This window comes from Pempheris klunzingeri, chromosome 6 (assembly GCF_042242105.1).
Source record: "Pempheris klunzingeri isolate RE-2024b chromosome 6, fPemKlu1.hap1, whole genome shotgun sequence".
In the NCBI taxonomy this organism is placed as follows: Eukaryota; Metazoa; Chordata; class Actinopteri; order Acropomatiformes; family Pempheridae; genus Pempheris; species Pempheris klunzingeri.
Window position 1 is genome coordinate 9,766,027 of NC_092017.1, and position 16,266 is coordinate 9,782,292.

A 16,266-nucleotide genomic window follows, 5' to 3' on the forward strand; every position below is an offset into this window, starting at 1 on the left:
TCATCCAAGCAAAGCAAATATTTATATAGCTAGTTTATACACATATTTTTATACATCACTGTAACTCTCCCTTTTAAACACGCTTTCATGATTTTCTTACAGCGCCTCTGGAGTTTGCAGATAAAAATACTGTGTAGCCACTAGCGGCGATGAGGGGGGTTGAAGCATGATATGTTATTATAACTGAAGATGACTTTGAGACTAAGGAAAAACCTATTCTGTGAGAGCCTTGAGTAAAAACTGTCCTGAAACAGATATAAATGATTAGTTGTGATGCTGCCTCAATCTTAGCGATATGCTGCTACTGATTAATGCTGAGACGCTGTGCTGACTACTGTCATTGCTGCCCGTTAGCCATTACTCACAGTTCAGCTGAAAATGTTTCACAGGCATGAGAGGACGAGACGTGGAGCTCTTAGTGTTAACATGACTACATCATGTGGGAATGGGGCCTAGTGAGGGTGGTAAACAGCAGGCAGACACAAATACATGTGTATATTTTTGCCATGTAATGTTTGAGAAACAACTGTTTGACTGTAACGTGTGGATGTTTATGTACTGGAAAGAGTGCTTTTTCCGTGGTACAGCACTAAGCTTATCACTGTTTGCTGGGAGCTTGAAGATTATGCCTCTCTCTTTGTCTCTCTCGCTCTACCTTTCTCGTTCCTTTTCTCCCCGTGTGTGTCTGTGTGTGTGTCTGTGTGTGTGTCTGTGTGTGTGTCTGTGTGTGCTTCCTGAGGGCAAGATCAGACATGAGCTCTGAAAGCAGGCTCTCCAAAGTTGTTCTGCCCTGCAGACAGCTGAGTGGAACAACTGACTTTCCTAGAGTAACAGAGGGGTAGATATATAGACAGGCTCTGTAAAATATTACTGCCATTCCCTAATATATATAACCCGTCAATTTCTGCTGTGTTTTCCTTCTCTGTTTTCTTTGTATATCCTGTCAGCTGTGTGTCTCCACCCTACTCTCACCCCTTGCTCTCATTCCTCCTATAATTATAATACTATAATTGTGGAATATTGTGGAATTCTGGAAACACACAGATAAACACATCGACACAAGTATTTAACGTTTGATGAGCTTAACTTCAGTGATGAACTGTTGTAACAGCACTGATTGTAAAAAAAAACAAATACTTATGGGTAACATAACAGACTTCACTTTGCTGCATCATAACAAATTCATTCAAACTCAAGCTGAAACTAGCTGTAAATCAATTTATTCTGCAAATGTATGATTTGTGGTCAGACATGCGGGTCATTGCTCTTTGGCTACAATGTGATTGGATTTAGGTTTTTCACATGATGTAAATTACTGTGAGAGCATACTGTGCTGATGCAGTGTTGTCATTAAGAGGACCAACAGTCCTGATGCAGAGGAATCACAGAAAACTGCAGCAGGTTGCTTGGTGCTAACCAAGACATGGCCGACCTCAGTACCATGCTAATCGAGTTGTTAAGCCGAGCGTAACAGAGGCAGCAGTGTTTGTCCCCCGGCAGGCCCGTACCCAGGGCTAGTTCATCCACTGTTCCTACGACTGGGCCCTGCCAAGCAGAGATAAGGCTTGAATTCCAACTGCTCTGATGATAATCTGGCTCCTTCCACAGCACACAGCCACAGAACCGTATAACTACTAATCCTGCCTCTCTCTCTCTCTCTCTTTTTCTCTGCTGCGCAGCAACAAAAAAGAAATATCTGAATGTGTGTGCATTTCTCTGATTGCAAGTGTTTCTTAAAAAATTGGTTTTAGGGAACCAAATCTGCTTAAAGTCTTAATAATAATTTCTGGGGATAGGTAGAGGAAAAAATTCACGTGTGTGTGTGCTTGTGTGTACATGTACACAGAAGAACATGTGAAAGCCCATTTAACCACCCTCCTGTTTTTTTCACATGTTCCTCTTCTCCTTCAGTTTCTCCTCTGCTGTGAAGACTAAAGCTCGCAGTGTAGCCTCCACTTACAACCCACACAGTAAAAACGAAACCACTGGCAAATACCAGCATCCTTCTGACCACTTGTCTGTAACATGGTGCAATCTCAACAACCCGTGAGAAGCTCTGCACTGATGCTAGACAAACAGATCCACTCACTGTACATCACATCATTTGTCCACAGAAGCGGTAAGTTGTACTTGAGTGTTTGGATAATGATTGCAGTCTGCTTGGCGATGATTAATGGTGGCACACAGCGGTGAACAACGGCAGCAACGAGCTGCTCGCTCACAGGACGCCTGCAGAGCTGCAGAGCTACTTGATGGTTGTGTGGCTGAAGGCGGCGGTTATCAGCTCTAAGAATCAGTACTGGAAAATACAGTTCTAGACATAAACCGCCCACAAACTGCTTGGCTTCATAATCTGTTATTGTTGATATATTTACAGTGAGATGAGTAATCTGAAACCATGTCAGACAACACCTCCCACCTTAAAAATATCCCAGTGAATCTATGATCATTAGAAATTACTGCTACAAAATACTTTGAGAGCAGAAAGTACAGGACTGAGAAATAGCCATGGCTATAATGACAATGGTTGTGACAAAGCCCCTGTGATCAGTTCAGATGTCACCATACAAGGAAGACTAACAACGCCACCTTTTAGTTAGCTTTACACTCAGTAATTTCAATGGCCTGTTTACCTCTTTGTCTGTAAAAGTTGCTCTTCACTATTAAAAAGGTAAAAATGGTTTCTAATCACAAATTCCATCAGTGATAGTTATATATCATGACATAAACCACTTGGGTTAAAATACATGTACGCTTGATCAGATAGGATTCTTTCCTAAGCACATGTCCTTAAAAGAATAAGTTCAGTAGAAGAAGTTTGTGTTTGCAGATACGCTCCGCTATGCTACATTAATGGCCTCCCAAATCAAATTTAAGATAGTCGTCTACACTCAGATGTGGTGCGACAGGTTTGTTACTTGATTTTTTTCCAGCCTTTTTCCTCCCAAATTAGGTATGGTCCCATCCTCTGTATTGTAGTTCTTGTCACTGTTAACTCCTGTGTCATCCAGGGGAATATGTGGATGGCCACATGCCTCCTGAGACACACATGGTGTTGCCAGCTGCAGCTTCTCTCTAGAAATTTCGTCGGCATGTTGGACGTGTCGACTTGTTACTGGTACAGTTACAGGGATGTGATTCCTTACGGAATTTTCCACCTTTACAGACCCCCCACTATCTACGATACAGTTCATGACCAATCCAAGCGTTGCAAGCTTCCTGAACCAACCTATTAAAGAAATGACTTTTTCTACATAGTGTATGTCACATCAACATTTTAGATGCCAACGTTTTCCCTGGCTATCAAAAAGCAAACATCAGGTAAGGACAACTGGATATAGTCTCAAGCCACATCCTGTTGAACTCAACAACCTGCCTCAGCACAAGGCCAGGCTGAGGCTCCAGGGAGGCAGGCCGGCCGGCCGGCCCAGGGCTTTCCCCTCCTACACACTGCCAGCTTGGCTGATTTTCCAAGGCCAGGAAACAAGTCACCCTGGCCTCCCACTTACCCCATACACCCACATCTGTACACAAACACACACCCCAAATGACCTAACCATCTCACCCATACATTTCGGTCATCTCTTGCTCCACCCCCATTCCCCATCTCTGTCCATTAAGCCTCTCTTTGTCTTTTAATCCTAGTTTTGTTTCACCCACAGATATCTGCAGCAGGAGGAGGAACTATTTAACCCCCTTTTTTCACTTCTATCAATCTGCTAGTAACTCAATATGTTTTACTGGAGATATTATCACTGTCTCATGGGTTAATGAGGACAAAAATGGCATTATATTACAAACCCCATGATGCACCAAATGATTCAGAAAATGTACACATAAATCTATGCCTAAGTACACTGTAGTGAATACCAACTGAGGTCAACTACTATTTCAGAGTGTTTTCACAAAAAGTCATTATGGGCTGTGGTCTGTTAGAGCACTTTACCCACTGGGCCCTTCACAATCCTCTCTTTATTATTCTGTATGACTGTAAATCCTGCCTGAGCCTGAAAATGTGGCTGTATCAACAGTAGTAGGGATGGAGGGAGCGAGTCTAGTCACAATCAGGAATATGGGGGCCATAAATGCCACAGCTCTTGGTGTAATGTAGGTAGTGTAAAATGGCATAGCATAAGCCTGCCAATGAGCCAAGAAGTTTCACTGAAAGCCTCGGTCTCATTGTTCAAATTTTGTGGTGTGTGTGGATGGGGTGGTGGGATGGAGGGTTATTAAAACACCCACCCTGCCCTTATGATCAGCTGACTAAAGCAACCCCCACCCCAGGCTCTCCAGTCTGGGGTCAGCTGTTGACCTTGTCTATGCAGTCAACAGGACCTGATTGATAGCCAGTGTGTGCCTGTGTGTGTGTGTGTCCTATCATGTGGGGGGTCTGGCGGACTGAAAAGCCACCACTGGTGTCACTCTTTCTGTCTGGATTATGTTATGCCAAGCTGTCTGCATGTCCTGCATCTCTGACATATCTGTTGGGCTATGACTTTAATAGGGCAGATCTCAGCTTTTCCTTTTCCTTGACCTTCTCACAGACACTGACTTTTTTGCAAACCAGCTCTTTGACTGACTTGCTATTGAAAAGACCTTTTTGAATTCAGCATTACACTAATTAAAAGGGACTCTAGAAGACAAGCAGACATGAATTAGCTTATCCTGTCACCACTTTGTCAAAAAGCCATTGTATTCAATACACACGGAAAATTTTACATATTGTTTTGGTCTATAAGACCCTTAAGTCACACGACCTCCGGCCAAAAGAAAAATTTTGAAAATCCTATTTCAAAGTCCTTCGCAGATTACTAAAAGTCTCAGGCTTAAAGAAATGTTAGACACAGTTTTAGCTGGCACACTAACTATAAAGACCTCCACTGTCAGCCAAAAGTGATGGTGAACAAGACACTAATATTTCAAAGTGTTTTCTACAAAAGTTTGTTCCTAATTCAGAGGTTGACTCTCCTTGATAACTGTGCTGAAATTAAATTTGCCTGTGTTATCTTGAGAAGATGCTCTGAGGAATAACAAGATGATTGTTTCATTGGATTTACATTTCTATGGTTGTGGAGTCAAAAGAAAATAATTTTGTCATCCTTGTCTTGCCCATAGAGCACTAAGTCTAGCCTGTCCCTGACCAACTATCCTAGGCCAATCAAAGCGGCAGACCCGGCCCAGCAACCTCCTGCCAGACAAGCCTTCATGTCGTGCCAAGTTTGAGTAAAGCGAGCCAGGGACAGCTTGCTGCTTACAAGTCTCCTGGAATTTTCCAGTGTTTTCATATGTTCTGGAAAATAAAAGGATGCCATGTCAAGTGTCACAGCCAGCAGCCGAATGACGGAGCTGGTTCAAAGAACTGTTCTGCTGGTTGTGTGTGTAGGAGAGTGTGAAGCTTACGCGGAGCTGACTAGAAACTAACAAGGGGTAACAAGGCTCTACAATGCACATGGCACTGCCAGCAAATAAATCTACCTGATAAATTCAGACTCTCCCTGCAGCAAAGGAGGACAAGCAGAGTTTAACAAGTGAGAAGTCGCAAAAGTTTTGAAAAATCAGAAACTGACAGGAGGAAAGGGCCAGGAAAAGACAATAGGAGAGATTCCATCTGTTATTTATTTGTGGTGGTGCCAAGAGGACGTCAGCCAGAGAAGGGTGAGGATGACTTGGCATTTCCTTCCAGAAACATGTCTCAATAGTTTCAAACTACATCCTGAACTGATAAGTGACACTGATAATTTAACAAAAAATTGTGAAATTAAGAAAATAATTTTTATTATAGTTTCAATATTTTATTATTATCATTCATATATTAACTATTGTCATGTTTTTTACAATTACCATATGGCTAATTATCAGTCACATTCCTATTGTCAGTACTATAGTTGCTGCTGAGTCTCGGGATAACACTCTTATGAATTGGTGTTACATGAATAAAGATTGATTCATTGATTGATTGACTGAAGAGAACGGGAGAAACAAAGCGCACAAAAGAAGAAAGTGACTCAAACACAAATAGACGCACACACACTTTGAGACGGTGTCTGTATGATAAACTAATTGCATGTGTGAGCCTGCATCCTCAGTGCTGAGAAAAGTGGATGTGAGGAGAGCAATGACGCAAGATGACGTCTCAGTTATGCAGAAATTTCAACACACCACGCACTAACCGGGGCTGACACTGTTATCTGTAATGGTCGTGTGCTACGTGGCCTAGAGAGTAACTGAAAATGTTATCGAATTCTCAATGAAACAAACTCACTGTGTCAAGTGGCCGTGACTTTACACTAGTTGCATACAGGAAGATTATTTTATGTTTAGAGGGTTGCTCTGGGTGGGAGCCTAACACTACAGGAAAGGAGGTTTGCAGTTGTGTGAAAGCAAACATCTCAAGTGTATATTCACAGGTTTGTGCGTTACCTCAAATAACCTTCATCTCCTCTGTCTTGAGCGTGGCGCACACCCACACTTACACACACCTGTGATCAGTGGACTGCTATCATGCTGTGACTCAGGGTGGTGGGCTCGTTGCCCGTAAGTTGCTGGTTTGGTTCTAAGCCAAAATTAGGCACATGGGCAGTTGCATGTTGGCTGACAGACAAACCTCCAAATTTTTCATCCTGCCTATCCTGTGAAACCATCTCAAGTTGGAGGAACCATCTAAAAACACTTACAATATTTACTGAATATGTTTCACACTCCGGGGGAGAAAGGGAATATGCTGCAACAGCAGTTCAGTTCGGTGAGAGACACAGAGGCCCAAAACAATTTCCATCAAACAAGGCACACAGAGCTGTGTGACATCCCAGAGAGAGGGCAAAGGAGACGAACAACTAAACAATTATTTTTTATGCTCTACAAAAGTCTTGACTCATTTTAAACAAATTTATTGAGGACTTCTATGACTGCCTTCTGTACACATTATAGACCTACTGGACCTTGATTAGCTTATTTTTTTATTTATTCATTTTACAAGGCAATTTTGCCTTTATCTGACAGCACTGGTATAGACACCGACAGCAACAAGGGCTGAGAGGGAGAGAGATATTACATGCATATTTAAATTTGGGACCTTGAGATTACAGAAAAGCAGCTGATCTGTGACTGTATCAAACTGGTGTGGGGGCTCTGAAGGCTGTTTGTTTCTAGTAGGAAAGTGCAGAAACTACGGTAAATGTGACAAAACAAACAGCTGTTTGACTTGTACACATACAGTTAAATATGATGATGGTTTTCGCTTGAATTTAGTTTAGCGCTGCATTAATATGATGTATACAAAAGTCAAAGTTACACATAAATTTACAATTTCAAAAAATAACCAGTTGGGCATGTTTTGAAATTTTTAAGGAACAAAATACAATAGGGAATGAACAAGGACTGTTAAATGGAATTTTCACATTTTGCCTACAGATAACAAATTATGCATAGTATGAGCTGAAATCATTAGTTAACTAGATGTTCTGTGACACCTGACACTTTGTTTTGCAGCATGCTGTCAGACCTAAGAGATTTGCTGCATCTTAATTGCATTAATTGTCTTTAATGGCTGGTAATAATAACCCTGTTATGTGAATTTATGAGTTTTTCCAGTGTTGCAATTATAACTGGCACTGAAGTGTGATACATTAACACAATGCTCTTGAAATAGGTTTAATTATCGCGGATATGGAGGCAACCTCTAGTCTCTCTTTGCGGTATAAGTAACTTGCATTTCTGGCACCCATCCTCTATTTTCTCGCTCCCCCATTCTCTCCGCTACTCTTCATCAGTCCACCCCCCACTGCTCTCACTCATCCTCACCATCATTTTTTTTTCACTTCCTGGAAGCTTCACGCATAGGTCATGCTTGAGGTTTAACGCAATACCAGGAAACTGACAACATGTGCCCATCAAGTGGCTGCCCTGCTGCACCCCTGGCTTTTAAGGACAGGTTCACTTTATTCAAGCCTGATTTAAAACAATATTCAGGAATTAGTAGTAATATTTGTAATAGTCCTCATTTGGCTTGAGGTTAACTTTAAAATACATGGAACCAGGACTGTGAATTGTGTCCCTCATCTCCTAGCCTGGAAGCGCATTAGGAAGGCATCTCTAAATGACCAAACAATGGTCAGTCAGTCATTTTTACCACCTAACGTTACAAAAAAAAAAAAAAAAGAAAGAAAAAAACCCACAGATAATGCAATTTATCATGTTTCCGTAAGGGGAAGAAACGCTGATATGATAAAATTTGCCTATCAACATAACCACAAACTCGTTGCATCAATAAAATCATTACACTGATGAGCTGCAATTCCACCGATACTGTGTAGTCTGACGAATTTAAAAAAAAAAAACAATGCAGTTCAATTTACTGTGCAGTACAACAAGCGGCATATTCAATAGCCATCCAGAAAACACACAAGAGTGCTATTTAGCCTGACAAGATATCAGGTTCCAGCACTTACTGGAAAACAGCGAGGAGTGAGGCAGGCAATCATTTGTCATAGTTCCTGGCTGGGAATAAGAGCCTGAAAGGCGCAATGGGTGACTGACTGGCATCTCTGGCCTGCCAGCAAAGAAAATTCCCTGTCTGAGACAAACAGGCCAACTTTCAATAGTGAGCCCAAATCTTAAGCATAGATTACCTTCTTTGGCAGTTTTCTCTTTCAATAAACAGCAGATGGGTTACTGTCATAAGCAGATAATAAACAAGAAGAAAAGATTATTGTTCTCTATACCAGGAATTAAGAATAAACATTCAATGGACATTTCTTTTTAAAAATGTCCTCAATCTAGCATGTGGCTCAGTCCTTGTCCAGGAAACCAGCTTTTGTAAGCACTGCAGTACTTTTTTTGATAGGTTTTCCAGACAGAAAATACGGAGTAAAAGAGAGTTATAGGCCTGCCTCCATTAGTGTTGCAAATATACGGAAGTACTTTCAAAATTCCTTCAAGGAAGTTAAAAAGTAAAAACACATCCATAAATGAGTAACAAAGAGATAATAGATCTTATCTAGTAATACGTTGATAAGGTCAATAAAAATTTCATAACACAATCGGCTTTCAGATAGTCACAATTTCAGTTTTCAGTTCCAAAGCATTACATCAAAAATAAAAATAGTGTTCACAACACAACAACAACAAGCCTTAAAATGGACTTGATTCGGCACATCAGACACAGAAAAAGAAGCAAACAGCACCAGTACCTTGGGAAGTGGTCGTCCCAGCTGTGAATACAATTTAGTCCAGAACTGCATGAGAGACATGGGTCCAAACGCTGCAGTGTGTGGGGGGGGGCCAAAATACACACACGCATGCACTCCTGCTTCACCTTGAATCCCTGAGTGCGACAGCCTCTTCCATGTGTTGGTCAAAGTGTTGGTATTCACCTTACAGCTGGTGCACTTCCACCCAACAGTGGACTCTCACTAGTCCTTTCACAGTTCCTTTGTGGCTCAACACACACATCTGCCTCTACTGCAGCCACGCTCTGGGCAACGAGCTCGCACATACAACCTCTGTCACACACAGAGACACAGGCAAGTCTAAAACATGCTTCCTGCTTCCCCAGGACAGTCAGGTATTTGCATAGAGGGCTTAGTCATAGTGATTGTGGACTAGTTTCTCAGTGCTCAAAAAGGTGGTTGGAGAGTGAGCGAGAGAGCAGAGGAGGGGAGGGGAGAGGTGGGGAGAAGAGGGAGGGAGGAGGGAGGAGCTTTCAGGAAATGATGCTTTTGTTGGTAAGTGACTAGAGTTACTGGCAGTCGGGCCCATTTTACTGTACATGGTGTAACTCAACCGCATTTGTAGTGTAAACAGTATTGCGCTTTGGACCTGGACACTCCTCACACCCCGCTGCTTACCGCTATGTTTAATGGGCCTGGGCAACTATTTAATGATTATTATATTTAGAGACTGACTCCCTGCCTGGCTGCCTGTCTTATTTCATACTCTGCTCTTTGTCTTTCTATTTGTCTGCACAGGCTCAATTTCAAGGCTGCTGTTCTAGTAATGACTATTGATTCATATAATGATCTATAGCTTAGAGGTGTAAAAGCTAACAAGAAGGAAGCAAACAAGTTGTCTAATTAGCTAATTGGGGCACTGTGTCAATTATGAGAATGCAAATGCAGGCCCCAACCAAAGTAACCTGTCAGTTATCCTGTCAAAATGTTTCCCAATTAATTCAGTTCTGTTGTGTTCATCAGCAATGAAAGAGCTCCACATTGATCCACATTTTTAGTTTTCACATGGACCTCCAAAAAGAGGTTATGCTAAAAGCATTCTAGACAGCTTAAATATGAAAGAGGCAGCTGGAGTGGTTAGGAATTTATTAACAGGTCAAGTGCAAGCTGCAAGCTTGCCTATTCAAAGGGTCTCTCAGGCATCAGACACTACTTCTATCTGTACACAATTACATAGAAATACCTCATCATAAATGGCATTTCCCGCTTACTGGAACTGGGGCTGCGAAAAAAAAGAATATTCTGGGAATCTGATGGCAAATGGGATATTTCAACAAATTCAAGATGCTGATCAAAGGCAGTGTTGTAACATTAGTTTTTCTGATAGAAAAGCCATGTTAACTATTTGGGAGAAAGTCACAAATGAGGAAACTGTGTTATTTAAAAAACAGAAATAAAATGATTTATCTCCTGCATGAGTGGAATAGAGTAGTCCATTTACACACCCAGCTTCCAGGAATATGTGATATCAGCCCAGCATGGTAAGGTACTGTAATGTCCATCTGTACTGGACTGGAGACTCAGATTCTCAGAGACGGACTGGCGCCTGTCCATGGTGTCATCATGGTATGAGTGGGAATCCTCTGAATAATGTGTGTGTGTGTGTGTGTGTGTGTGTGTGTGTGTGTGTGTGTGTGTGTGTGTGTGTGTGTGTGTGTGTGGGACATAGAAGGCCATCAGGGAGGAATGAATCATTGATGAACTTCTTTTGAATACTGAATCCAGACACACCTTATTACATCCATCACAGAATAAAGAAGGAAGGATTCATGCATGACTTCTCTGACAACACATAAACACAGTTGGCACATAGCACCGGCACGCCTCATTGTCACATGCACATATGCACTCTTGCTGCCTTGCAAGAACCTGGTGACAATTGTAATGTGACTGCTTGAAACCACAAACAAACACAAGAAAATCTTATAGTTTAGATTTTAATCATGATTTAGTTTCCAAGTTTGATTACTCCAGCTCCCATTGACTCGTTGACCTCCATCAGTTGGACCTGCTAGCATTAGCTGATCATCGGCTGTGATGATTACAACTGTGTACATTACGAATGACATACATGCCACCTGTACCATGCAGCAGGAAATGTTTTGTTGTGTCGGATGAACTTCCTCCATTGCATGAAATGCTTTTGCACAGCAACTGTATTTTTCTGCATCACTTAATTTCTTTTGTAAATACTAAAAAAAAAAGTTGTTCAATGACAAAACGTGTAACTGGCAATATAAACAAAATGCAGTAGGTCTAAACTTTGCTTTTAGAAATTATTAAATGTGGGTTTTTTTTTAACAAATACTCTTGAAAAGCACAGGACAGACAGAGGTTGAGCCATCCAAAGCTAATCTAAAACTAAAGTGGATCAGGTGGAGCCCCCACTCCCCAAGGAGAACAGTGCACCTATTAACAACCCTCCAAATTAACCTTTAACTTCCTCCTTTAAACTAGGCCATCCAAAAGACTTAGAATCTTATAATGTCTTACAAGGTAGTAACCGAGAAATGTCAACTGGTTTACATCAAGATTGGCGTGAAACAAGAAAGTCATGAAAAACAAGATAATCTTCTATACCAGTAAAATAAAGCCCTGATGCAGAGCCCCCTTTCAGTTTGACTATATCACCTTTGGTTTTCCTTCAAGTACTGTGGCCTAAAAGTAAAGTAAACATTTTGGCTAATTATATCAGCTGGACATTTCTAAGTGTGTTATGCATATTTTCTTATTTCAAGATTTCCTTATAATCCAACATGACGCATTATCTGTAAGATATAGGATCTCTGGAGTTCAAAAGACAAATGCATTGACAAATGATTGAAATGTAACTTGGGAATCAGTGAATCTTATGCAGTACAAGATTTGCTGCATAAGGCCTGAATTATTTTAACCAGTATTTTTCAACTCAGTTTATGACTTGTTGGAGTGTAGGTGCATACTCTGCTTGTGCCCACCTGGGTGCTCTGGGATTTTCTGCCACTTCAACTAGATATGTAGAGTCCCACCATCGCTTTTTACCTTTAATCTCTGGCTGGTCTATGAGCGCAGAATTATGGCTACCTGTTGCAGCTTACAGTTATAATGTGTTAAAAACACGTAATAATGTGATTCAGATTCAACAACAAGCAAAACGGAAGAGCTGTTAAAGCAGACTTAATGCATATTAACGCTTCCTAGTAGTGCACTGTGCACGTGGCAACAGTACGTGTACGTTGTAATGAAAGGAACCACACGGAGAAAGAATGAGAGTATGTAGCAGGAGACTACGACTTTGAATCAGCCAAAACGTGCCCTTGTGTGTGTACATGTGCATGTGCAGTAGTCTGTATATGTACAGTATACAGTAAGTATGATGATCTGTGTGTTTGCAAAGTGCTGTTCACTCTTTGAGGTTAGCCAGAGTGGTTAGTGAATGAGTTCTGTTTTTCTGTCTTCCAGTAAGTCTTGTGTTCATTCTGATGCTCTACATTTAAGCTCACGTGCTTCACGTCCACAAATGACCCACCTGTAGCCCAGACAGGTGTGCATGTGTCACTGTAGCAAAGAGTGCAATTCTCCTTCAAACAGCGGTGAACTTTCTGTGAAGATTAAACTGCTCTTAAAGCACAGCACTGATATCTTTTTATGCCATTTTGTCAAGATTACAGCTCTTCTGTAAGTACCTCCGGTGGTGTGTGCACAGATAGTTGGAGTTATCAGAGTTATTTTTGCTAAAGAAAAAGGACTCCTCATCCTGTGTCTTGATAATACTTTATTTTATGGGGTCCCAGTAAATCCCAGGGAGGGGTCTACCTAATAAAAAAGCTGCTATCTAGATCTATTTAATCTGTAAAATATAAATATCTACAAAATACAGAATAAAATACAGCCATCTGGATACATTGCGCTTAGCCACTGAAGTTAATGAACATGAATGAATTGAATTACTCTGAATTACTCTGCAACTTAATCTTCTATATTATGGCATATTTGATGCCTAATAAGAAAAAAAAAAAGGGGGGGGGGGGGGGGGTACATTTCTATTATGACGTAAGTGGGATATTTTCTGGTGCTATTGAAGCACTGAAAATATTAGGCATTACCTTCACTCACATCATTGTATTGACGCTATGTGTTCAATTTCAGTGATTAGCTGGCAATATGCAGGAACTAATAATCTACGAAGGCTATCAAATCTCAAATGGAAGTCTATCAACACGAATACAAACAAACATTTGGCTCTTGTTTTCAAGTTACCGGCAATCTAGAGTTAGATATCCTGCTCCAGCAGTGTGCTTCCTTACAATATGAGGATATTCCAACAGTGCTCTGGTGAACTGCATAAACAAACTCTACACTGCAGGATGCCATGCAAACCATGGGAGGTTTTGCTCATGACTCGAGAGCTGTAACTGAAACAGGGAAATTGCTCAAACAAACAAGGCAGTCACCTGACAAATTAAACAGTAACATCAACAATTTCACCAGTCACAAAGGCCTGAATGTCTTCCGTAGTGTCATGGTTCAACAGTGCAAAAGAACAACAAATCCTGCTTTCTGATTGTGGGTGGATACAGGGAAAAAAATGGATAAGGTCGGCATGCCACGGTGATGAAGGGGGGAAAACATGGGAGGATGAAAAAGGGGGCTGAGTGTGAGGTGGCGGATTAGTCACAATGACCCCGTGACTTATATTTTCTTCGCATGCCTCACATGGCAGGGAGTGTCCAAAACCAGAGAGGACAGCTGAGAAAGCACAACACAAGCACAAAACGTCTCTCACAGGCACATTCCACGTCTCCACCGGCAGGAAAACCAAACTAGCTCCTCATGAATGCACCGATGATGGAGCTCATTTAAACAAAACTACAACTGTGAGGGCATACATTTCTAAATATGTATATGTGTAAATGTGTTCATGAACCCTTGCAGGCAAATAAGGAAGACAGCTGTGCCCAGGCAGGCTAACACAGGCAGATGGAAGACCAGGGAAACCCCACGTGAATCACAAAATTTATGCAAGCATTATACACGTGACGAGGATGACACATCATTTTCTTGTTTACTAAAGCCTTCATGAGCAGCCTTTGTTCAAATTTCCCCGGCTTCAGATAGTGATATAAAACATTTTTATATCACCTCAAGCACTCTTGTATTTTCATGGAACCATCACACTGAAACTCTGGAGTGTATTTTGTTTTTGTTTATCTTGTGCTCCCCTTCAAAATGTACATGTTAACATAAAAACTAATTGTGCGAAAAGATCCGCATGTACAAACACGTCTAATACAGCCTCAAAATTGACATCAAGTGCTATGATTTTTAACTGAAGTATAAAAATTGGTTAAAACTACTATCTAAAACTAGCAAGTGTTCCTGGGCAAGCCACATGATAATATACACATGTTAGGACCTAACTTAATCTGGCAAAACCTTGCTTTAAATCAAATTGAATAAACTGTAAAATGGAACCTTAAGCTTCCCTGAAACTCCCAGGCTGTAGCCTCTACAGAGACAAAGCCCTCGGCCAAGCTCCTGCACACTGCAGGTTAAGAAAAATACATCCTTCAATGTCAAATTGGCTCATTTGGAGTGTTCAGTTTATCTAACAGATTGGATTCCTTGTGAATTCATTTAAGTGTAAAATTTACCAATATTACATTGGAGTCCTGAATTCTGCATGAGATGTATGCTGTAATATAGCATCCCGTCAGGAAAAACATAATTTTTCTCATCAGTTGTCTAAGCCTAACATTTTGCTAAATAAAATATAGAATGGTTTTGTATGTGTGTGTAATTTAATACAGTAGTATGCTGGTTCAGTCTCTCTTTCAATTCAAAAAGGGTCAACTCTACTCCTAGTAATATCAAGCTATGCAGATAGCTGCAGTTTCTTTTTAATCTAATAGGATTTTGAGATATTTGCCTCTGAGGTGAATTTGTGGTGCTAAAAGCACAGAAAAACTCAACAGGAAACAGTCTTTCTAAAAACAGTGTCTACGGGACTTTGGGATAATCCACAGACCGTCAGTTTTTAGTAGAACTACTACTGTGGTTTCACTGCTCTTCAAACAAGAACTAAATGAGGAGACACATTGAGACGTAAAATACAGGTCAACGGCAGTTTAAACTGATATAGTATGAACATTTTGTACTATTCTGCCTTAAACATGCACAATCAAGATAAGAAATGGCTTTTGCCTTGCCGTTGTTGCCACACCTCACCCCCATCCCTTATTCTATTTACTGCTTTTAGCCTTATGTTGAACCAAGAAAAACCCTAACAGCTATGCCTTTTCTACTGTCAGACGGGCTAATAATAAGGGGAAAACTGCCAGTCTGCCTGGTAACCCATGACTGCCCTTCTTTAAAACTCATCATCATAGCATATTTTTAATGTGGTCCCATAATGGCACTCATCAGCTCATTCCAAATAGGCTTCAGATTTGAAACTCACTGGTCTGTGTCATTATAACTGGCTCCTATTCATGTGACTCCAACTATAAGGAATTGGCTGGACAAACACAAAAGTGCGCAGAAATAGAAAATGCTAATGATGGATAGTAACCATCTGGATTGGGTAGGTAAATATATGAGAGAAGCTTGCACCTTCACTGTCCCTGTCTAAGAATTTCCTTTCCTGACATGAATGTCTTATAGCTGCATCTCTCCGGGTGGGGGTCAATCCCAAAGACACTCAAATTATTCACAGAAACACCATGTGGACTCATTCCATGCATGACTGAAAATTAGAAGAGATTCTGGGTTCAGCCAACAGTGATTTCTGACGATGAGGTGTGGAAGTGTAGAAGAGTGTTAAATTACAGTGTCTTATTAATAACATGCCTTGACAGGAATGGGACAGGTACTGCTGCAGTCGTCTAGACAACACTGGTCTTTAATCAGGCTGCACCGTGGTAAATTAAGCAAAGCTGAGTACACACTGAACACAGGATGAAAGACGTTGGTGGGAGGCAAGGTCCTTCCCTCTGATAAGCAAGTACAACAGGGTCAGATGGAAACAAAAAGGAAATGGAAAACTAAAATGCATCCAATT

The 16,266-nt window shown here is 41.0% G+C and overlaps 1 protein-coding gene across 3 annotated transcripts in view; it reads right to left on the reverse strand.

Annotated features, from left to right (window-relative positions):
* Positions 1-16,266, reverse strand: part of sbno2b (strawberry notch homolog 2b) — a 55,036-nt gene that overhangs the window by 18,912 nt on the left and 19,858 nt on the right. The window contains exon 1 of one of the 3 annotated variants that reach the window (XM_070832252.1): positions 9,189-9,576. The exons of the other annotated variants lie outside the window; for them this stretch is intronic. Coding sequence (XP_070688353.1) covers positions 9,189-9,248 — 60 coding nt within the window. The 5' untranslated portion in view covers positions 9,249-9,576. Of the gene's footprint in view, positions 1-9,188; positions 9,577-16,266 lie in introns of those variants that run through there. 3 annotated transcript variants of the gene reach the window in all.